Source organism: Solanum pennellii, chromosome 6 (assembly GCF_001406875.1).
Source record: "Solanum pennellii chromosome 6, SPENNV200".
Taxonomy (NCBI): domain Eukaryota; kingdom Viridiplantae; phylum Streptophyta; class Magnoliopsida; order Solanales; family Solanaceae; genus Solanum; species Solanum pennellii.
In genome coordinates this window covers 9,177,668-9,202,053 of record NC_028642.1, presented here as the reverse complement: position 1 = coordinate 9,202,053, position 24,386 = coordinate 9,177,668, and the positions used below count along the sequence as shown (strand labels likewise).

The following is a 24,386-nucleotide window of genomic DNA, read 5'->3' as shown; positions in this document are numbered from 1 at the left end:
ATGTGTGTATATATATATATATATGTATATATATATATATATATTATACATATATACATGTGTATACAACATTTTTTTCCGAAAACACTGGTTGTCGTGGCACCCCCACCCATACACCTAGATCCGCCCCTGATTATATAACTATCATAAGTAGTTACTTGGTCATTGTATGATGAACTAGTGAGTGGTATAATAGTCTTTGTAAAAATAATTGATAAGAATTGATGAAGGTTGTTGTATTAGACCATAATTTTGTACCTAGACATGTTATAGGACTATATATTAGTGCTAAATGTTGAATTAAGTTATAATTTAATTGAATTAACCCTCAAAAGATCATTTTATGATATATATGTATTGCCACATGTGACATTTCTGTTGCAATTTTCCCAAAAGAACGTGCATATATTGTCACATATGTCACTTTAAGGACGACTTAATCGATAAATTGAGCGATTTAGGAATGGAAAAATGTTAAATTGGACAAAATTTAAGTACTTTGAACCATAATTAAGCAATAAAAATATGTTATAACACTTGAAACAATGATTTACAAGGGTGTTATATAACTATCATGTCAGTTGCGACATATAAGTCATATGTTGCTATATGTCTAGCTTATATGTTGCAGCTTGTGTAAGTTATATGTTGCAACTGATATCTATTCTGTTGCTATTGAAAAAACCTTTTTGTTGCTACATATGACTATAATTTATTCCAATAGTCAATTGTTGCAACATTTAGCAATCTGTTGGAAACGGAAATGCAAATTATTGAAAAAATTGCAGGTACTCAGATGATGATGAATGATTTCAAAGAACTATTAATTTTACATATCAAAACAATGTTATGTGACCCTAATCATTTATGAAGTAATTTCAATTGATACAAAACGAAATTTGTTCCACTGATTAAATTAGTTAAATTCGATTCAAAAAAGAAAAGAAGAAAGCTCATGGACTAGCAATCAAGACCAATAATGTAAGAAAAAAAGAAGAAAAGGATAAAGAGAATGGGAAGAAAGACAAGCAAACAAGAAAGAACGAAGAAGAAGAAGAGGAGGAAGAAGAAGAATACGACGAGAGATGGGGGAAAAATATTTTATTTCCCCTTTTGGTACAGCTTGCTGGTGGCTTCCCCCAATTTTAATTCCCACCAAAATTGTTTAAATTAGTTTTTAGTCAATTTACACTTTTATCCTTCATTTAATTCAATGAACCAAACTGTCAACTTATAAACTTGAGGTCAACTCCACAATCCTTAATCATTAATCACATGATTGTCACATACACCCAATACCTAAGACTTATGTTACCACCCATTTATTTTGAAACCTTACTGTTACTTTTTTTTAAAAGTCCCTTGTCAGCTACAGCCAATACTTAGAGACTTATGTCACCGCCAATTTATTTTGAAACCGTAGTGTCACTTTTTTTTTTAAAGGGAAAGGGTAAATATACCCCTCAACTTTGATTTATTGGTTGATTTTACTCTTGCCGTTAAAATGAAGTTATTTATATCCTTAACGTTAGCAAACTTGTCATATATATCCTTATTTAGATGAAAATCCCCAAATCAATAAAAATCAACCCAATTTCAATTAAAATTACCAATTATTAATTAGCCAAACCCGACCCGACCCCATAGCCCGTCTCTTTTCTTTCTCTCAACAACTTGAACAATGAATTCTCATGCTCCATCAAAAAGGTTACCAGAATGTCTCATGTAACGATAACTCTCTTTGTTCTCTTTCTTTTTCTTTAATATTCTTCCTATGATTCCGACGAGTGCACGTTCCGTTCTTCTTTCTCTTCCTCCGATTCCACCAAATCGACACAAATTGGTTTGAACCAATGTTGTTGCCTGTCGATTACGAACATCGTTTTTTGAGATAAAAGAAAATTGAAATATTGGTTTTTTTTGTTCAAATCAATGACGAAAAATTAAAAGATTGAAAGCAGGGAATATGAAAGAAAATATAGTGCAAAAGATGAGATGGAACAGTGAGACAGAAGGGTTTTGGCCTCTTGCTTTTTGATTGTCAGTGTTTTCAGGAAAAGATGTGAATCTACAGTTTTATTTGTCACTGTTAAGGTAGCTCAAGAGTCCAGGTTTGTCGGAGTACAAGGAAACACCATCAAATACTCTAATGGTGTTTTCTCATTTATTTCATACCATCTATGCAAAAACAATTTATACGATGGCAGTAACTTTTCCATTTCCTCTAATGGTGCTTTTTCATTTTTGTTGGTCTATGTATATTCAGTGGTACATGACTCTGCAAAATCTTTATTTTTTTACCACATTGAGGAAGAAAACTTGAACTTTGAAGTCTCACTAATGTTATTTGGTTTAATGGGTCGGGTCAAAATTAAAAGAGGTAACCACTTTTAAATGGGTAATTTAATTGAAATTGAGAATTTGAGATTGATTTAGGATAACAGTTAGTTTGAAGGGTATATATATATAACAAGTTTACTAACAATAAAAGTATAAATAACTTTATTTTAACGACAAAAATAAAATTAACCAATAAATCAAAAGTTGAGGTTATTTTTAACCATTTTCCCTTCTAAAAAAAAGCCCATATAACTCCAATTGTTTGTCGGGAAGTTGCAGGAGGAATCGATCGTTCATGAATAATAATGGAAGAACTGGTAAGAAGCTATTAGAATTGCAGAATCAACTGGACATATTTGAATTCGGTCATCTCATCTCCATGAATCAGCATTTATTAATCCTTATTTGCTTTGAATCAGAAAAAAGATGATTTGCTGAGTGAAATAAAGCAAATAGAAGAAAAAATTGATGGTGATTCCACTGCGCAGAAGATATTATGGCTTCTGGAAACGTCCAAGGTGGGTGCTGAAGTTGTGTCTCTTTCGGTAATAGATTTTACATTACTTGTACTTTAGTTTTTGATGGGTTTAGTGAACTCTTGTGTGTTTGAAATAGTTTTCCGCTACAAACAGCGGTAAAAAACCTATCATTGTTTAACCTAAAATTTATTTATAAAATTATTATAAATCTTCCTAATGTGAATTTAATTGGAATAATGATATGAAAAATAACAAAGACATTAGCCAAATTTAGATAACTTATAAAAGACGAAAGTAACATTTGTATTCAGGTGAATTCAAATGGTGGGGAAGAGTGGCGGAGTTTAAAAGGTAGGCCAGTGGTGATTGCTTCATGATTCATGCTCATTTCAGCCGTTACATGGCTAAGTTCATTGCCATTAAATGGAAAACCAGATATCTTGGAATCTGACCGTTGTTTGGGTTATATACTGTACGGGCATTTTGAACCTCCCCGGATGTAATCTTCCAGACTCCTGATGTTTGGTGCGAATAAGGCGGGTCCAACAAGTCTTTGGTTTGACTGGCGTCCACTGACTCAACAGTTGACTGTAATCCTATCTACGCTTGCGACGTGTCCCTGTATAATAGTTTTCATTTCCTGTATTTGTTTGCAACAAAATCATATTGTTGCATTCTGGTTCTTGTGGATGATTAAGTTTAGACTGTTAAAATTGTTTCTATATTTTGGGTGAAATCCTTTTCTTCGCATGGAATATTTAACCTGATATGTGCTGCGTTTTGCAATCTTGTAGACGAGCATCATTTGTTGCTTTAGCAATCTCTCAACCTTGTCAGATTTTAAATCTTAAAAATAAAAAGATTACATGCAATTCTATTGAGCTCAATATCCTTTTCTCGATGTTTCATCATCTTTCTTCTCTTATTTATACTCAATATCTTGGTAGCGTTTTTTTTTAATCTCACTTTAAAAGATTATCTTGTCTCATGAAGCCTTCTTCTTTGATGTCCTTCTGCCATGATTAAATGCATTTGACCAACTTTTGCTCTTGATTCTTTTAGGCCCTTGACAACCAAGAATCTGAACTCCAATCTAGGTGCATCTTAGAACATGCTAAATTGCAAACTAAGGTTGATGAGTTTGAGGAGCTACTGCAAAAAGGCAAAGAGGTGAAGTTCTCTGAAAATTTGGACCATACTTTTCGGGACTCCACTGAGAAGCTTGATTTCGCAAAAAGGGTACGAAAATGCTTTACTTTTTTGCTTACAATAACAAAGAACTAATAGATTGAGTTATGCCCCTTTCACGTGGTGGGCACACCATGGCGACCCACCATAGCCAGTCAAACTTCTAAATTTATATGTGAGCCCCTTGACAATGGGCGGACTGATGAGTGTGGGCCTAGCAAGCTTCTAGGTTGGTAAATTTCTGAAGATGAGGTGCACATAACACCTTAGGCGAATCTCATATCGAAATGGGAGAGGAAAATAAAGAGCTTTATAAGGCATAGTTCAAGTTCACCTGGTATGCGTGCTTTTGGGGCTTGATCCTGCGTAGCATGAGACATAAATCCGCTCGTATATGGCCTTGGGTTGTGACATTTTAGTTCCTTTTTGCTATGTCTACTTACCTCTACCTCACTTGCAACAAATCGACACCTACATCAATATTCAAACATCATAATTAATTACCATCACAAAGTATCACTCAATTGGCATGTTTTAAAGCATGGCATGAGTTTAAAATTACCTAAATGCATGTGGGGCATTATAGATTGAGTCCAGATGCATAGCCACCAACTTTTTCAGACAGAATGATAAGCTTAGGAAGACCTCGAGTCGAGTATTTGTATCAAGATTATGTAAGCTCCAACTTGAGGTAAGATTATACAAGATTTACAATAATTAGAATTAATTTCATTAGGAATTTGATTATGACTAGATTTTGTGATTATACACTTACTATATTGTTAAAGAAGTTGCAATAAAATCCAAACCAAACTTGAGGGATTAATCAAGCTTCTTACTTGGTTTCTCTCTAATTTCTCATGGCAGGGCCAATTTGAGTAGCCTTTATCTGATATGCTATGTGTATGCTTCTTACAAAATTTTATGCTTTGTTTGTTGGTTTGGATGTTCGTCACACAAACTTAGATATTGCTTCAGTTTTACCAAAAATATGAAGAATTATATCTAGTTTGAATTACATCAACCTATTATCTTTAATCAATGTTCTTATTGTCTTGGCTTATTATGCTATATGAATCTTTTTTACACTTCTACATTATTATTTCCTTTTCATGATATTTTTGGAGGTAGTTGTTATATTGATTTTGAAGAATTTCTACTTGGTAAGGACCGATACCGTAATTACTAGATTCTGCTTTACGACAAGAAGAGAAGACGGAAGAGAAGATGGGCTTGGGACATTGCTCCATTTGCTCTTATGTGTTTAGTGTGGAGAGAAAGAAACAAGAACTTTTGAAGGAATTAAATATCATTTTGTATATTTGAAGAATGGCCCTTTATCCCTCATGTTTCTTTGGTGCACCCATGAGATTCTTATTTGTTCAGATCTCTTTTTTTGGTATTCTACTTGTATATGGGAGTTTTTTCCTTTCATTAATGAAATTATTCCTTAATTGATCAACGGAAGTAAATAATCCACACTTGATCAGGGAGGGGGTTGAGAAACATACAAAATAGGGGTATCTTCTGGCTCAAGAAAGGTAATCTAAGATGGAAGTACAAAGTTGTGGGTATAAATTCTCTCTGCTAGACTTGATGGTTATTGTGGGAATTGAAGATATGATAGGGTGAAAAGGACACACTGAACATTGACCTTCAACTAATTATAAGCTTTAAACTATACTCATGTGTTTCAAAAAGAGCTCTTTTCAACTGTTCTGCAAAAGTGAAATCACCTCCGAAGTAGATTTATTTGAACTCCATCTGAGGACTTTAGTTAGGTGCAGGAAACAGCTCGCAGTCAGTGGTAAATGTAGATGTTAAATGTGGATTTATCATTTAAGGTATAAATGTTTGAGTTGATCAGATAATATCTAACAAAAAGTCAATATTATAGCTCAAGGTTTCAAGTTTCTCTTATTTTGGAGAGTCAACAATAACTTTTCCTTGTTTCTAAGACATAATTTTTCAGATCTTCCTTCAGAGTTCCACTTTGGTTAGGATGAAACATTCTGTAAAAGACTAAAAGTTAGTAATCAAATTACTCCATGATTGCTTGTACCTGTCCGAAGTGCTTAGACATCCAATTCATGTTTCTTTTAAGTTTGTCACCCTTGATATAACATCATAAAATGAGATTTTATTAGTGTATAAAGTGTGGGCCTTTTCCCAAACTGAATAAAATGTATTATAAGGATCAAAGGATGAAATGAAGGCATCAACTTGGAGTCTATAGATTGCCACATGTGATTACATAATTGAGTATCAGTCTTTTACCACTGTGCTTGAGCCTTGTCACCTCCCTGAATAGTCCTTTTGGTCAAGTGATCTTGAACACCTTGGTCTTTGCATCACAACTCAATTAAGGAAGTCCTAGCTAAATAGTTTGAACTAAGGTCTTTTAAGTAATCATAAAACCTAAATTTCCTGATATGCAATCAGTTTTTGTAGCTTCACCAGTCAACTTACATGACATGCATCTTTCTACTTAATTTATAGCATCTTTGTTTTTGGATAAGATAAGATTTAGATTAGCATCTTTCTAATTAAAACACAGCATCATTATACCTAAGTTCACCGCTATCCAATAAACTGCACCTTGATGTTGTATGTCATATTAGAATTACAGGTCTTTTTCTTTTATAGGAACTTGCAGCTAAATTGAGGTCCACTCTGTCATTTAAACGACAGCTCGATGATGTGCCATCACAAGCTGAACTCATTCAGTATGTTCCTCTATTAGTGCTTTTCCATTTTGTGCATGATAATCCTGATACGTGCTGAATGTGGAAATCCCTCTTAAATATGTTCGGTATACAAAGAGCATGAGTTTTGAATCGGTGTAGAATTGTTTCATTGAATTGAAAACCAATTAAATTTATGTCTCTCTGAAACGTTTATCTGGAGCAAATTCAAGCTAAGGATTATGGGGGGATTTTTCTGTTTTGTTCTGTTTTGATAACTGTGATGTCTTGGTCTACTTTCCCATCATCATAGGTACTGGGTTACTCTTTCCACCAAGTTTTTGATAGATGGAAAGAATCACTTTGTGTTTTTGCCTCCACTGTGATTTGAACCTGATACCTAATGGTTGTTGATCTACTACGTCGACTATTAGGTCACTCTCCTTGGGTGCAAGGTTATGTGAGAGTGTATCCTTATCTAAATGTACTTGAACTCTTTAAGCTTTCATTATTTGTCAATGAAACCTCATTTCATCCTAGCCTAAATCTTGTAAGCCCTTACATTTGTGAAGAGTTGTTTGCTTCTAGAATTAATAGGGTAGCATTTAGCTGAGATGAATGAAAGCAATTAGTACGATATTGATTTAGAAAACCCTGGAATTGGCTTTCACCTGTTGATTATCTGGTTTTAGTTTGTTAATGAAACAATCTACACAAGCTGTCTAACTACTTTATAGTTTATAGATGCTTCAAGTTTATTTAGTGAAAGAGTACCAGTATACAAAGTTAGAGGATTTTATGTTCGACTTTTGTCCAAGTCCGAGTTTCAGAGTCTTACTATTGTGAATATCTTAGCAGGAGGCGGGATTTGATTCTTTAGCATCCCACCGTGATGATTTGGAGATAAAAACTGCATAAGAGCATATTAGCTTGTAGGCTTTAGATATATTTTAATAGATTATAGGTTTGATGGCCTTCATAGTTTCTTGGCTGTTTGTGTTGGTGTTTCTAAAAACAGGGCAACAAAAAGTATTGATTGAAATATCTCTCAGTATTTTTATTAAGCATTATAGGGCTTTAAATAGCCAACTTGATGACATAATTAGCAGAAAATCTGCATTATAAAAATTTTAAAGGCTAAATAATCAACACAAATATTTAAAATTCAAATTCATCCTAAAGTTAGGTAACTTATTATGCTAAAAGTTTACTTGCAATAACTAAAAGCAAATTCAACACTCCTCATTTCCCCTAGATACTACAATTTAAAAAAGTTGCTCCTCTTTTTCTGCTTCTATTGCTTGTGCTTGAGGATTGTTTTTAAGCTTGCACACTTTTAAAATATGGCCGGCTTGTTTGCAATTTCCACATATTGCATCTGGTCTCCACTAACAAAAAATTTTCAAGTGTTTTTTTTTGTAGTATTTGCAAAGAGGATAATTACCTTTTCCTTTTCTAGTTTTATACATAAAAAGCACCCTCAATAGCATTATCTTGTCTAAATGCTCTTCTTTGCTCTTGTGCTTGAAGAGAATTTATTAGTTCTTCAACAGTGATAGTAGAGAGATCTTTAGATTCTTCCAGAGAAGAAATTTTAGACTGATGCTCTCTGAAATTTGCCGCAAGAATATTTTCTACTTTTCTGTCATTTTTGAAATTCTCGCCAATCAACCTGATCTTATTAACAATCAAAGAAATTTGTTAGAATACTTAACATTTTTTTTTATCCTCTTGCATCCTAAGAGATTCAAAATCCCTTTCCAAATTCAAAATTTGCATTTGTTCGATCACTTCCTTTGTATATATATTTTTAAAAAAATTCTCCCAAGCTTCTTTTGCCGTCTCACAATCAATGACTTTAGAAAAAATTTAATCCGCAACTAAATTTTCAATTACAATTTTGTTTTTGAATTATTTGTTTTTTTCATTCAAATGACATTTAATTTGGTAAAGGATAGGATTTGTAGGGAGAGATTGTAAGGGTATATCTTCCGTTACAACTTCCACAGATCATAGGCTTCAAGATATGATCTTAGGTTATAATTTGGTTGAGAAAAACTTTTGTTTTGAAAAAAGCATGAGTTGAAAATAACCCTGGTGTGGTATAATTGATTGAAAAATAGCCCTTGCGGGTTAAAAGTGGACCTGACGAGTTAAAAATGATATGATAGTTCTTTGGAAGAACTCACAGATCACTTAAGATCATTAAAGCTCTTGATACCACTGTTGGTGTTTTTAATAATGGGCCAGCAAAACGTATTGATTGAAATATCTCTCAATATTTTTATGAAACATAATAGGGGTGTGAGAATTTCACAATATCTTATAAGGAGGCAACAAAACATACACCTACAGATTTTGGATTTCCTCATGGACTTGACTAATCATTTGAAGCTTCTAGTAATGTAACAAAGTGGCCCAATGTTGGGTAACCCAACATCAGAGACGGGTCTAGTTTTAATATCACGTTAGGAAAATGCACATTGGGCATGTTACGACCCCAAAAGTTAGCTCAAGTGATGAGGATTGACCCAAAACAAAATACAACTGATTTAACCGGCGTGGAACTCTAACAGTAACAAATAATGGTTCAGCAACTCGCTTTTTGACAGAAAGAGAGAATTTGAGTATTAATGAATGTTAGAATCCTAGGAATATTATATAGCATATGTATACTTGAGCTTTTTGTAAGTGTTGGTACCAAAGTTGTACAATATTATCCATCCATAGACATACACATTTATAGCATAGGAAAATAAACTAACTAGCAATCAGATCCCTTGATTCAAGGAGATTTGAGAATCAAGGGATGATTTTATTTCATCTAATATCCTAACCTATTTAATAGCATATCAGATATGCTTTTATTAGATCAATTTAAATCCTTCAAAATCATATCTGATCACATTTAGATTTACAAATCAGCACTCCCCCTCAAGTTGGCATGTAAATATTCATGTCGAACTTGCTTACAAGAATTTCCTACTTTGGTTTAAACAAGCCTTTTGTGAAAATATCCGCAATTTCCTGATTTGGGACAAAAGGCATGCACACATTTCCTTCTTCAATTTTCTCTTTATGAAGTGTCTATCCACTTCATCATGCTTTATTCTGTCATGTTGAACCGAATTGAGAGCAATACTTATGGCGGCTTTATTGTCACAGTACAACTTCATTGATAACACAAACACTATTTTAGTTCTTCCATCATCTTCTTGAGCCAAATCATTTCACAGATCCCATGGGCCACAGATTGTTCAACTTCAGCACTGCTACGGCCCAATCTGCATCTCTAAAGCCTTCAATGTCCCTATCTTGACAATTTTTGCAAAACAATCCTTTCCATGGTGAGCTTTTCAAATATCTTAGAATCATGTAGACCACTTCTTGGTGCTCCTCCTTCAGAGAGTACATAAATTTGACTCACTAAGCTTACAACAAAAGTCATATCAGGTCGAGTGTGTGATAAGTAGATCAACTTCCCAACTAGCCTCTGATATTGACTTTGGTCAATTGAATTTCCTTCTTCATTTCTGAATTTTATATTCGGATCAATAGGTATTTCAGCTGAACGACAACCATTCATACCTATCTCTTTTAGAATATCTAGTTGATTTTTCCTTTGTGAAACCTTAATGCCTTCTTTTGATCTTGCTACTTCCATGCCAAGGAATTTTTTCAACTGACCCAAATCTTTGGTCTCGAACTGTGAGGCGAATTGTTTTTTTAAATTCTTCATTTCGGGAAAGTCATCTCCTGTAAGTATGATATCATCGGCATACACTATTACGATAGTTGTCTTTCCCTCAAGAGAGTATCGAATGAACATGGTATGATCTGCTTTCCCTTGAGTTTACCCTTGTTTTTTACAAACCAAGTAAACTCTTAAACAAAGCTCTTGGAGATTGTTTGAGCCCATAGAGAGAATAACACTCCATTGTTTCTAGGTTTTGTTACTCATTTAGGTGATGTTTTTCCCGAAGCATGAAAAGATGCTATTTCACAGCCTACACGGCTTCTTCACTATATTGATCCTAAGGTCCCAATATCTCTTGTATTAAATATTTATAAACTTGAGAGCATTTCTGTGTTGGTGTGCTTATTATTAGCCATGAATGTGGTCGGATTTATTAATGCCTTGTACTCATACTTATGACAGAGCTTTTCTTCCGCAGGTATGAACTCCGATTGTCAGAACTTTACACTCATATCCAGGTACAACCATAGACAGTGACATAAACCTTTATTAGACCATGCCTCACATTTCAGGTCCTTGTCAATCAATTTTTATTTTTTTGAAACTGGCAAATTTATATTTAATATACAAGTAAAGAGTAGTACATGGATTGAACTACAACCATATTTACAAAATCCTATGATCCTATGTCTACAATGAATTTAGAACATCAATAATAGAGATATGATAATAGACCAAATTTGATTACACCAAAAACACAGAATCAAGATATAATTTAACCTGATCTGATATATACTATTTTCTATGTTCTCAAAACACCTAGCATTTCTTTCCTCCATATAGTCTACCATCTATTGGCTAGTACGTTTCTCCATCTGCTTCTGCTTTTGGCCAGTACCCCTATCTCTTCCCAGCTTTGAAGTTTCTGTGATCTTTCCTGGCATTGGACCTAGATAAATCTCTCAAGTTTAGAAACAACCTCCATAGTTGTCCTGTAAACTTCAACTGCAAAAAGAGTTGGTTTACGATTCCGCCTTCTCCGGATAAAATAAACATATAGGGCATAACCGCATAATGTTATCTCCTTTTCATTGAGTTATCCTGTGAAAGCAATGTCTCTTTGGATAAGAGCCAGACGAAACAGACAACCTTATTAGGAGTTTGACCCTCCAGATATTCTTCCATGGCCAGTTGATAAGCTGTTGATTGGGGTAATATCTTGTATGCTTTTTCAACCTTGAATGTGCCTTTCCCAAAGCCCTGCCACCATAGCTCATCTTCCCCCTCTTGTGTCCCACTGAACCGACCAATTATGTTGAAAAACTCTGCCACTCTTACAATTTTTTCAACCATTAATCTGTCTCCTGAAGGTGATGTCCCATCCTTTGTGTCCAAATTTCTGCTATGGTACTGTGTTGTTGTATTGCTATGTTGTGCATGTCTAAAAGGAGGTTTTCTAGAATGCCTGCCTCATGCCATTCCTATTTCCAAAACCTTTTCTTTCCCCTCGTTGGTCACTTTGATCTTGGTGTTTATCTTAAGTTCATTCCATAGAGTTCTGATAGGCCTCCGTTGGTTCACTCCATATGGTCCAGTAACTTCCTCTGTTATCCACCTATCCTCCTCATATTTTGCTTCTAAGTGCTACTTGTCATTTGCATACCTTCAGAGCCACTTCGTTCTAAGGTCCTTTTATAGTTTTTCAAGTTGTTTATTCCCATTTCCCCATATCTCTTTTCTACAATCATCTCTTTCCATTTAACTAGATTATACCATTTTCTTTCTTAATTTCGCTGCCATAGGAACTTCCTTCCTAGATTATATCATTTTCTTTCTTTGTTTTCCTGCCATATAGGAACTTCATTCTGGTTCTGTCCAATCTGTTGATTATCCTTGCCAGGGTTGGAAATAGTGACATCATGTAGGTTGGAATGGAATCTAGAACAGAGTTGATTAGTGTGACCCTGCCTCCAAGAGACAAGTATTGCCCCTTCCATCCGGCCAATTTCTTCTCTCATTTTCCAATCACTGTATTCCAAATCTCGAATGATTCCCAAAAGGCATCCCCAAGTACGTGGTAGGAAGGAATCCCACCTGGCCACCCAGTATTATATTCAGAGCCTCCATGTTAGCTACATCATTTGTAGGATACAGAGAACTCGTTCTACAATTGATATGTAGCCCCGGAATCCCTTCAAACAGAACCAGGATCACCCTCAGATGCTTGAGTTGACCTTCTTCAGTCCCACAAAAGATGAGTGTATCATCTGCATATTGCAGATGAGTCACTTATAGTCTTCCACTCTAGCCACATCAAAGAGTAATTCGAATCATCTTCTTCTCTGACTGATTTTCTCTTGAGTTCCGGCGAGATTTCCACTCTGGTTTTCCTCTCGACCCATATTGTAATGTCATACGTGAACCCATCTTCTGACTGTTATTTTAATCTCTAGATGCTTCCTTTAGAGTGACGTAGATCCACTCCATGGTCTTACTGCTCATCTCAGATCTTCTCATCAGCCTGCAACTTCTTTACACCCATTCGTACCACACCGAGTTGTTGGCTATCCACCTTGTAATGTTGAAAGACTTGTGCCCTGCATTGAAGTATATTCTGTTTTCCCGCGTGATCAGTTCTGGAAAGAAAAGAAGAGAGGACGAAGCTAACACAAATAGTGGTAGCTTGTGTTAGAGGCAAAAGAAAGGAAGGATTCCGGCAGGTTTTACTGCCAGAAAAAGTGGTTTCTTTCTTCTAAGAATTAGGAGAGAGAGGGTTCTTGGGACCTGTGCCTAGGAGCATATGTTTTCCTATTACAAATATTTTTTCACTTCCTTTTTAATCACTCTGTTAACCTCTACAATGAGTCATGCAGGGCAAGGATCGTCAAACCCGTAAATACTATGCTACTTACAATACATTGTTGGGGATAAAAGAATTGATGCTAAAGGAAACATCATTACTGAACTCCATACGCTCACAGGTATTGTACTAAGCAAAATAAACTTGTTGAAGTTTGCTTTTAGTTAATGTAGTAACTTTTAGTAAAATAAATTGTTTAGTTTAAGATGAATTTGAATATTGAATTTTAGTTAGGTTGTTTGAATTGTTGAGATATTTTAGGTTGTTTTAAAATTCAAATTATGCAGATTATGTTTTTTATGTTTGCTATTTAAAGCCCCTCAATGCTCAATTAAACTATTTAAAGCCATTTCAATCCATTGAGAGACATTTCAATTCAATTCTTTTGTTGTCCATTTTTTAAAAAACACCAAAAGTGGTATCAGAGCTTCATTGATCCGTGAAATCTTTCAAAGAACTACAATACCATATTACCATTTTTAACCCGTGAGGGCTATCCTACCCGTCAGGGCTACTATTTTCAACTCGTGCTTTTTTTTCTAATACCCCAAAAGTTTTCCATTGATGAAAACTATCAAATTTGGTCTGTCAGAATAAAACTATAAAATTTGGTCAATTTTAATGAAAATAATTAATAGTAAATCCTAACTAGAAAATTTTAAACTAGGAAAACAAGTAAAAATTTTATGTCACACTTTCTGCCAAACAATCAAAAAAAAAAAAGAAGGTAAAAATGACCTTTTTTTGCTCCAAAAACACAAGCCCGAATTTTGGATGTTTTGGGCATGAATTTCGGCCTATTTTGGTTTTAATTTGCAGCACCCTTTGACTCCATGTGAGCTTGATTTTCAGCTCCTTCGAGCTCCATGTGACACCAATTTTCCTCTGGGATTTGGACATGCACCATGAAATCTGTAACGCTTAGTCCACTCTTCTCCACAATTTTTGGACTCATTCTTGGATCTTCTTCCACGATAAGTATCTTCCTGAAAGTCCTAGCACGGTGCTCAAGATGCCAAAGAAGTACTTCATCTTCAACATCGTACTTTGAAGTCGTGGGGAGCTAGAAGAAGCAAAGAAGGTAGCAACTGCTGTCATGTATCTGCGAGGGGATACCAAGCTTTATTAGTGAGTGAAGTATGAAGCCATTAGGGCTGGTGAAGACACTCTGGAGACATGGGAGGACTTATCTAGTACAATGCATGAAGATGACTCTGGGAGCTGCACCAAATCAAGTCAATAAGGGATTATGTGCCTGAGTTTTCTGCTCTCATGCCGAATATTCCAGACATGCAAACTGTTGAGTGCCTTGCGGATTATCAGGTGGAATCCTGGAGGAACAATCAATTACAACCTTCAAAACTACACAGGGAACCAACATAGCCGGGGTGTTCTTAATAGAGGTGGGGGAGATTGGGGTGCAAATAACTCTTAAAGACTCTCATCAGGTAGGTGTTGCATCCACAAAGGGCCCTTGATGCAAAGAAGTGGGTGTTTTACATGCTGTGATCTGCACACGGCTACTCATTGTACCTAATAGCGGAAATTGAACTCCCAACAAAACCAGGAAGAGGAGGCGAATGAGTAGGTAGCAATTGATGTCTTTTCCCATACATATTATTCTATATCTTCCACTAAGGTTGTATGTGTTACTTGGACAACTCTATATGAGGCATGTATTACTCAAGATAATATGAAGAAAAGGAAAATCCAACTCCTAAACAGATGCTATATGTGCAAAAAGGAGGCTGAAACTACTGTGACATCTTCTTCTTCAGTGTAAAATCGCCTCAGAAAATATGGAACGTGTTCTTTTTCTATTTGATCTTCAAAGGATCACACCCCTCTCTGCTAAGGATGCTTGTAAGAGGCAGGGTCATCGAATAAGGGGGTTGATCTGGGCAGCAACTCAGCAACTGGCTTGAGAGACCTCCTCACGTAGTACTGTCAAGTCTGCAAATGCGCCTTCCTTGGCCCTCTCATAAAAGATGAAATAAAAATATTAAACCCGGCTATATCTGCAGTACCTCACTTGGGCAATGATGGATGCACTTGGGTAAGCAATCTACCAATTTTCAGCTATCAAATCGGCCAAGTGTTGGCCGTACTTTCCAAGTGCTGGCTGCACTTGGCCCTGTTTCAGTTGTTAAAATTTTAGCATCTTGTCCGATGATGCAGAAACTCACCCCAGTTTCTCGAGTCCCAAATCAAACATCCCAAAATGTCCTAAAACATCATGTGCACCTAAGGGAAGTATCGAACCATTGAGCAAAGCGCTAAAACATCATATGCACCTAAGGGAAGTATCGGACCATTAACCAAAGCGCAAAACTCAAAACTAAAGGTTGGGATATTGAATCTCCCAACACGATGACCATGCAGTGAGGTGTTACTCACTGTTTAGCATGCAATTCCTTCGTCAGAATCTGCCAGTCGCCAATGCTTTGACCATGCAGCACACCAACCCGCATGCAATTACTCTGGATTTTTCTTTTTTCCTTTATTTCAGTTCAAATTTTCTTCCTTTTCGCTCATGACTTCCTACACATTAAAATCCTTAAATTTAAGATGAATAGGTCATTTTTTACTAATGAAAACACTTTAAATACACCAAAGTATGAGGTGAAATGCATCAAATTATATGTCAAAGGACTTATTGATCTTATTATCTATGAGTGAGTGAGGTGTATTTGGTTGGTTGTTCTCTTGAAGAGTGAAAAACCTTTTTCTGCTTTTCTGAGTTCCTCTTCTTTTGTGTAACTGTACTGATTTAGCACAGATTGAATTTAAAAGAATACTTTGTACTCTATATCACATACTTGTAGTTCTCTGGTAGTTTTCTTGGGTTTCTACCATGTATATGTACATTGATTTCTTGTTGCTATCCAAACTTTTTTTTGAATCTTCCTCCCTTTGTTGCTGATCCATCCTATTTTATCTATAGACAGTGTTGATTTCTTCTATCTTGTCATTTTTTGTCTATGTTTGTATAGTTCAAAGATGCTCTTACTAGCCCTGCTAGTCGAAAGAAACTAATTGATTCCATGGAAGGAATTATGCACGGGACTCAACAGGTATATATGCTTCTCATTCTTGAAATGCATCTCTACTAATATACAAGGGAGAGTGAAGCAGTTTCTTGCTCGTCCTGCTTAGGATAAATTTGAAATTTTAACAACCATGTCATGTCTTTTAGTTTTATATCTTATATTTCAGATAATGTTAACATCTGAAATAGCCCATTGATTCATTATTTAAGACAAATTAATCTAACATCTTTTAAGCTGGGCTACTTTTGGCGAATTGGGCCACAATGTAATTAAGAGCGAGAAGAAAAATGATTTTAAAGTGAAAATACATTCAATAGAAACTCCCAAAAGAAAACAGCTTTTCTTACTTTAGTACCAGAAAATAATTATCTCAGAGTATTTTTAATTCAGTCCTAGGATTCACTTAGTGCCAATATTATTAGATTGCTACACTTTTCAAATGTCAGTTTTTCATGGTTACTCTAATAAGCTTTTTCTCCAATTCTTTTGAATGAGTGAGGAACTCTTAAAAACAGGAAAATAAATCTTATAATAGCTAAGCGCTTAGGGTCCGTTTGGATTGGCTTAAAATAAACAACTTTTAAGTCAAACTGAAATGACTTTTAAGTCAAAAATAAAAAGGTAGGGGGAGACCTACTTTTGGTTTTTGACTTATTTTAAGTCATTTTAAACTTAGTTTAAGTCATTTTTTACCTTGCTAAACACTTTTCAACTTATTTTAAGTCATTTTCGACTTATTTTAAATTATTTTTTATATTTGTTGCCAAACACTTTCAGAAGTTAAAAACTGACTTAAAAGTAGGTTTGAGCAATTTTTAAGCCAATCCAAACACCCACTTAATCTTTGCCATGGTTTTCATATTACTACCTTTTTGCAAATGTCAGTTTGTCATGGTTACTCTTATAAGCCTTTTCTCCAATAAATTTAATTGCGTGAGAATTATTTTAAAAATAAAAAGGATAAAGAGATCAGTTTAATTGATATCCGTCAGTGTCTTAAAAGGACTGAGTGCAAGGGGGGACATTTTTTCTAATAAGGGGTGAGGTATAAGCCTCCAGGCGCTGGATATAGGCCTTGAGGAACTGGGATAAGTCCCAGGAGACTTAATTTTTAATAGTTTAGAAATTAATATCATAGAAATAAATACAAAAAAGATGGAAAATGTATATAGAACTACTTCATCTAAAGATGCTAATGAGAATCATCAATATATGAAAACACTAATTAGAACTTGATCCATCAAAAAAACTAACCAGACTTTGAAACAAAGTTAAAGTAGAAAATCATAAGAGCAAAAGAACTTGAAAAGAAAGAAAAAGTGAGAAAGAAACCTAATCAAAAACGTTGAACCAGAGCAAGTGATGAAAGATGAAGTCTTTTTGCTTTTAAATTGCAAAAATAACATTTCCCCCTTTACCTGACAAAAGATAAAGAGAGGGAATAAAAATTAGGACTAAAAATAAAAAATAAAATATTGACTTTTAAGTTTTTTAACTTTTTAGAATTTATAACAAGCCCACTCTTGTGGTTTTGGTATTAAATTGAAGACTTGTTTAGCAATTCTAGTAATTTGGAGAAGCTTTCTAGGCTTACGCCCCAAAACAAAAACTCTCCCAGTGACTAGGTGTCTGCCTAGAATAATGGGGCTTATACCTACCAATATTTTTTTACCCCCGGGTCTCCCCAGAACATTTTTGTTGTGCCCCACCCCGGGACCCATCCTGATTCTCCCCAAAAACTCCTTTTCAAACACTTATGTATATGTGCGGTGTAATGATTTTTTACAGTCAGGTTACTTTTATATCTATTCTCAGAAGCTCTACTTTATTTCAAGATTATTAACTTCTGGTGTTAAATAAATTTTACTTCTTCTGTTACAAGTTGAACTCTAAATATATTTATGTCCGACTCTTTTGTATTTGTGTTTGTTAAGATAAATAATTCTTCTCCTTTTCTCACTAGTCTATTTGGGTAGCACTCAGAAAAGAGTTACATCTTATTTTTATTTGTTTTTCTTTAGTTTGAAACAAACAGCTTTGACACTTTCTAGTGCTTTTATATCCGGAGGAAGTATATCTGTATAATAGTTTCATAAAAGTTCTCTTATCGTGACACCATCAATTTCAAGTTCTAAAACCTGAATTGATCAAAAATGGATATTTTGAGAAATATTGAAGGAGTATATTATTGAAAAGTTGTTTTAATTATTACATAGAGAACCCTATTTATAGACACTATAATACAATTCCTTACCAAATAGGAGACTATAAACTATTCATATTCTTTATAGAGCTGTGTATACCTATTCTATTCTAACACTCCCCCTCAAGCTGGTGTATACAAATTATATGTACTTTGCTTGTTACAAATGTAATTAATACGAGGACCGGTGAGGGACTTGGTGAAGATATCAGCAAGTTGATCATTTGACTTCACAAATTTAGTAACAATATATCTGGAGAGTATCTTTTGTCTAACAAAGTGACAATCAATCTCAATGTGATTAGTCCTCTCATGAGACACTTGATTTGATGCGATATGAAGGGCTGCTTGATTATCAAACTCAAGTTCCATATGACTGGTTTCTCCAAACTTCAATTCTCCAAGCAATTGTTTGATCAATACTAGCTCGCAAGTTGCTACAACCATTGCTCAATATTCTGCTTTGCATTATATCGAGCAACCACACTTTGTTTCTTACTCTTCCATGACACCATATTACCTCCTACTAAAACACAATATCCGGATGTGGAACGTCTATCACAGGGTGATCCTGCCCAATCAGCGTTTGTATATCCAGTGATATATTCATGGCCTTGATCCTTGAAGAGTAGTCCTTTACCAGGAGCTGACTTTATATATCGCAGAATCCGAACAATTGCGTCCTAATGACTATCACAAGGAGAATTCATAAACTGACTTACGACACTCACAGGAAAAGAGATGTCCGATCTAGTCAACGTGAGATAATTAAACTTTCCAACCAACCGTCTATACCTCTCAGGATTATTGAGTTTCTCCCCTGTCATGGGAGGAGTTTTAACATTCGAATCCATAGGAGTGTCAATAGGTTTACATTCTATCATTCTTGTCTCCTCAAGAATCTCTAAAGCGTATTTGCGTTGAGAAATAACAATACCTGATCTAGACTGAGCAACCTCAATACCTAGGAAATAATTCATTTTGCAAAGGTTTTTAGTTTGGAAATGCTGAAAGAGATACTGCTTCAAATTAGCAATACCAACTTGATCATTACCCGTGATAACGATATCAACGTAAACAACCAAGTAAATACACAAGATTTGGTGCTGAATGTCGATATAATACAGAGTGATCAGCTCCACTGCAAGTCATGCCAAACTCCTGAATTACTGTATTGAACTTTCCAAACCAAGCTCGATGAGACTGTTTCAAACCATAAAGTGACCGACGCAATCGACATACAAGGCTTCTAGACTCCCCCTGAGCAACAAAACCAGGTGGTTGCTCCATATAGACTTCTTCCTTAAGATCACCATGAAAAAAAATGCATATTTAGTGTCCAACTGATGAAGAGGCCAATGACGAATGACAACCATAGATAGAAAAAGATGAACTGATGCTATTTTCATGAGCGAAAGAGTCTATATAATCTAGCTCAAATATCTGAGTATACCCTTTGGCAACAAGGCGAGCCTTAAGCCGATCGACTTGACTATCTGGACCAATTTTGACCGCATAAACCCAAAGACAACCAACATTTGAAGGGAGACAAGCTCCCAAGTACCACTCGAATCTAAAGCAGTCATCTCATCAGTCATAGCCTGTCTCCATCCAGAATGAATGAGAAAGTGCTTCTTCTGTAGTCTTAGGGATGGAAATAGAGGACAAAGATGATTTTAAGGCATAATGGGATGAAGATAAACGATGATAACCGAAGAAAGTATAATGTGGATTAGTATTTCGAGTGAATCGTATACCTCTTTGAAGTGGAATCGATTGGCTAGCAGGAGGCACGACCGCTGTAGGAGCAGGGTCTGGCACGTGACATGAATCATTTGAGTCTATTGCTGGACGTGGATGCCGATGATAAGTTAGTATGGGGGCACTGCAACTGGAGATGGAGAAGTAATCGTAGGTACCTCAAAATTCAAAATAAGCAAGACCTGAGGTGTGGGTAAGACCTCAGAGACATCAGGATGCTCAGAAGATGTGTAGTAAGGCTGAGATTCAAAGAATGTTACATCGGCAGACATAAAATATCGGCAGAGATCATGTGAATAGAACGATACCCTTTTTGAACTCGAGAGTAACCAAGAAAGACACATTTAAGAGCACGATGGGTTATTTTATCTTTTCCTAGGGCTAACTTATGAACAAAACATGTGCTCCCAAATACACGAGGAGGGATAGAATAGAGATGTGACTGAGGATTTAGTATGGAATGTGGAACCTGATTCTGAATAGAAGATGATGACATTCTATTAATTAAATAACAAGATGAAAGGACTGCATCGCCCTAAAAATGCAGCGAAACATGAGATCCAATGAGAAGGGTGCGAGCGGTCTCAGTGAGATGTCTATTATTTCTTTCTGCCACACCATTTTGTTGAGGAGTGTATGGACAATATGTTTGGTGAATAATGCCTTAGTGAGACATAAACTCTTGAAATTGTGATGATAAGTATTCTAAGGCATTATCACTACGAAATGTACAAATAGAGACACCAAACTAATTTTGTATTTCAGCAAAGAAACTTTTGAATACAAAAAATAACTCCGAACAATCTTTCATTAAGAAAACCCAAGTACATCTCGAATAATCATCAATGAAACTAACAAAATAACGAAATCCTAAGGTGGAACTGACTCTACTAGGACCCCAAATATCAGAATGAACTAATGAAAAAATAAACTCTGAACGACCCTCGATACCACGTGAAAATGTGGCACGAGTGTGTTTCCCAAGTTGATACGACTCACAATCTAACTTTGATAAATTAGATAAACTAGGCACCATCTTTTGAAGTTTGGATATACTCGGATGTCCCTGTAATTGACATGACATGTTGTTAAAGAATTTGAAGAGGTAAGATAGTAAAGTCCTTGTGATTCATGTCCTGTGCCAATTCTCTGTACTGCGGTCCTGCATGAGAAAAAAAATCATCAGAAAAGGTTATGCTACAATGTAGGGCACGTGTAAACGACTAACAGACGCCAGATTGAAAGGAGAACTAGGGACGCAAAGGACATAGTCTAGAGTGACAGAAGATAAAGGTATGACTTTTCCAACCCCTTTTTGTTTTGTTTGTATCCTATTGGCTAATGTAATAGCAGGAAGAGATTGTGAATAAACAATATTTGACAGAAGTGATTTGTTATAAGAAATATGATCAAAAGCTCCCGAGTCCCCGCAACAACATCATGTTGAACAACCGAAGCTACTCGTGGAGATGTTTGCTTACTTGCTCAATATTGAAGAAATTCATCATATTCTGATTATGCAATATGAGCATTATAGGATGGTCGATCAGGCGGAGCAACAAATGCTTCTTGTGGAGATTTCTGCTTACTTACACGATTACAAAGGAACTCATTATATTCCTTTAGAACAACAGAATCATAATTGGGTGGTGGACCATGTAAATATGACATATGTAACGAGTATGTCCAAACTTATGACAATAACTACACTTGGATCGATGTTTTCCAAGACGACCTCCTCCTCGGCGAGTCTCCATAGATGGATATGCTCGTTTTTCTATGGTTTGAGATGTGAGAGCAAATGAGTCAATGGTCGGTGATGAAACTACTTTGTGGCTGGGAGATGCGGCTAGACGAAGTAGACGAGAGAATAATCCATCAACTGTAGGAATTGTAGGACTAGCTAAAATCTGATCACGCATTGAATCATGGTCAGTAGGAAGTGTAGCAAGTGTAAGTACTAGAAACAATGTTTGTCTATGTGCTTGTTGTTGTTGAACGTCCGTGGTGACTGACATCAATGTTTCAAATTCCTCCATGACTTCCTGTACTTATCCCAAGTAGGTGGAGATATCTGATTCTTCTTTCTTTAAGTTGGTCATACGATATATCACATCATAGAATCGAGGTATATCATTAGTGTATAAAAGCACGAGCCTTATCCTACACTGAATGACATGTTTGGAATGGACGGAACAAGCGCATCAACTTAAAATCAATTGATCGCCATAAGAGACTACATAATTGTGCATCAACTTTCTCCCATTGTGCTTTGGCTTTTACATCTTCCCTACTACCTTAGTCTTTTCATCGACAACACAAGCAATGTTCGTTAAGTGATCTTGGACACCTTGACCCTTGCACCACAACTCAAATGAGGTTGCTTGTGTGGCCAAAAACTGGATTTTTTTTCTTTTTTTTTGATCGTCGGAATCTGGTAGATCTGATCGCTGAATGTTGGTCAGAATCGAAAAAAAAACATATGGTTAGCCTTGGAATGAAGAGGCGATCCAGATGGAAAAACAATTAGCGAAAAACTGGTCAGAAGGTGTCTCACGCGCCGGCGCGTGGATCTGAAAACTCGTTGGAGAAATTCTTCCGGCGGCACGTGCGACACTGTTTTCCGGCTGGTATGACTGGGTTTTGGTCGTCGGGATGTCCTCACCTAGTGGTGGTGTTAATTTTTGAAAAATAGTGACGGAAAATATTAATTACCCGGACAGGTTCTAGGTTATCGGAAAAATTGGACAGTGTGATATTTTATTTTATTATTTTTCTCACAATTGCTCTGATACCATGTGAGAAATATTGAAGGAGAATATTATTGAATTGTTTTAATTATTACATAGAGGACCCTATTTGTAGACAATACAATACAATTCCTTACCAAATAGGAGACTATAAACTATTCTTATTCTGTGTATACCTATTCTATTTAACAGATATATCATAGTATACCAAAATTCTGTACTATTGTACATCACATGGTATTGTGGAACATCATTTATCTCTATTGTGACAAATAGTAGAGGCGATGCTTTTTGTAACATTAAATTAAAAATGTTTAAAACTTCTTACACAAGAAAACTGCTCCCTCCGTTTCAAAACATTTGCATTATTTCCTTACTAGTTTGTTTCAGAAAGAATAACATGTTTTTAAATTTGGAAATTGTATAACTTGAGCTTTCCATTTTATCTTTTATGACTACATGAAGTGTTGTGGCATGTTTAAGACTACAAATTTTTAAATATCTTACCACCATTTGAGAAAGAACAATAATAATCACATGTTGGACCTGTGCTCAACATGGACATCAACTCATCTATCATTTTACTAAGTGATGGTGGATCGTAAATAAAAATTGCTTGCAAGATCTAGAATAGTCTCCGGCTATGCTTTCACAAAGTATAGCCACTTCAACTTGGAAAAAGTAGAAGAGGTGTTGTAGATTAACAAGAGCACGGGCATCAACCCACTTAGTATTCTACGAAGTGATGGTAGATCTCTAATAAAAATTTGTTTGCAAGATCTAGAATAAGCTTTGCCTATACTTTCACATAGTATAGCCAGTTCCTAACTTGGAAAAAATAGAAGAGGTGCTGTAGATTAACAACTGCCGGAAAATAACATAATTATTGTGAATCGGCTGGACACTTAGATACAAAGAATTCATTTATTAGTGGAAATTGATATTTATTACTAAATCTGGTGCGAAAAAAGAAAAAAGAATAAACAAGCAAGATTACTTCATAATGGATTGATTATTATCAATGTAGAAGAGAGGCTCCTTATATTGTCATTTTAATTATATAATATGCTAGGTTATTATTCTTTATGCCTATTTAGTGATTATTTTATAAGAAAACACACAATTTACATTATTAATGTTCTTTACTACGTAATTTTGTATGTAAAATAATAGAGTGTTTTAGTTTTAATGACGGATAGGTTTTAAGTATTATTTTATAAATTTCGTGATTTTAAATTTCTGCGCGAAGCGCGGGTAATTTTACTAGTGTTAATATAATACTCCCTCCGCTCCCATTTGGTTGTCTTAGTTTAACCAGACATAGAGTTTACGAAATTAAAGAGGACTTGAATCTTGCGGTTGTTGACTAAAGAT

General features: G+C 35.4%; 1 protein-coding gene across 4 annotated transcripts in view; it reads left to right on the top strand.

The window, feature by feature from the left end:
• Positions 1 to 2,555: 2,555 nt before the first annotated feature.
• The window catches only part of LOC107021073 (coiled-coil domain-containing protein 93), a 35,508-nt gene continuing 13,677 nt past the window's right edge, over positions 2,556 to 24,386 (top strand). For 2 of the 4 annotated variants that reach the window (XM_015221659.2, XM_015221656.2), the window contains exons 1-7: positions 2,556 to 2,657; positions 2,760 to 2,885; positions 3,882 to 4,058; positions 6,654 to 6,733; positions 10,867 to 10,906; positions 13,262 to 13,369; positions 16,242 to 16,322. In XM_015221659.2, coding sequence (XP_015077145.1) covers positions 2,646 to 2,657; positions 2,760 to 2,885; positions 3,882 to 4,058; positions 6,654 to 6,733; positions 10,867 to 10,906; positions 13,262 to 13,369; positions 16,242 to 16,322 — 624 coding nt within the window. In that variant the 5' untranslated portion in view covers positions 2,556 to 2,645. Of the gene's footprint in view, positions 2,658 to 2,759; positions 2,886 to 3,881; positions 4,059 to 6,653; positions 6,734 to 10,866; positions 10,907 to 13,261; positions 13,370 to 16,241; positions 16,323 to 21,470; positions 24,205 to 24,386 lie in introns of those variants that run through there. The other 2 variants (XM_027917856.1, XM_027917855.1) reach the window with 2 other exon arrangements.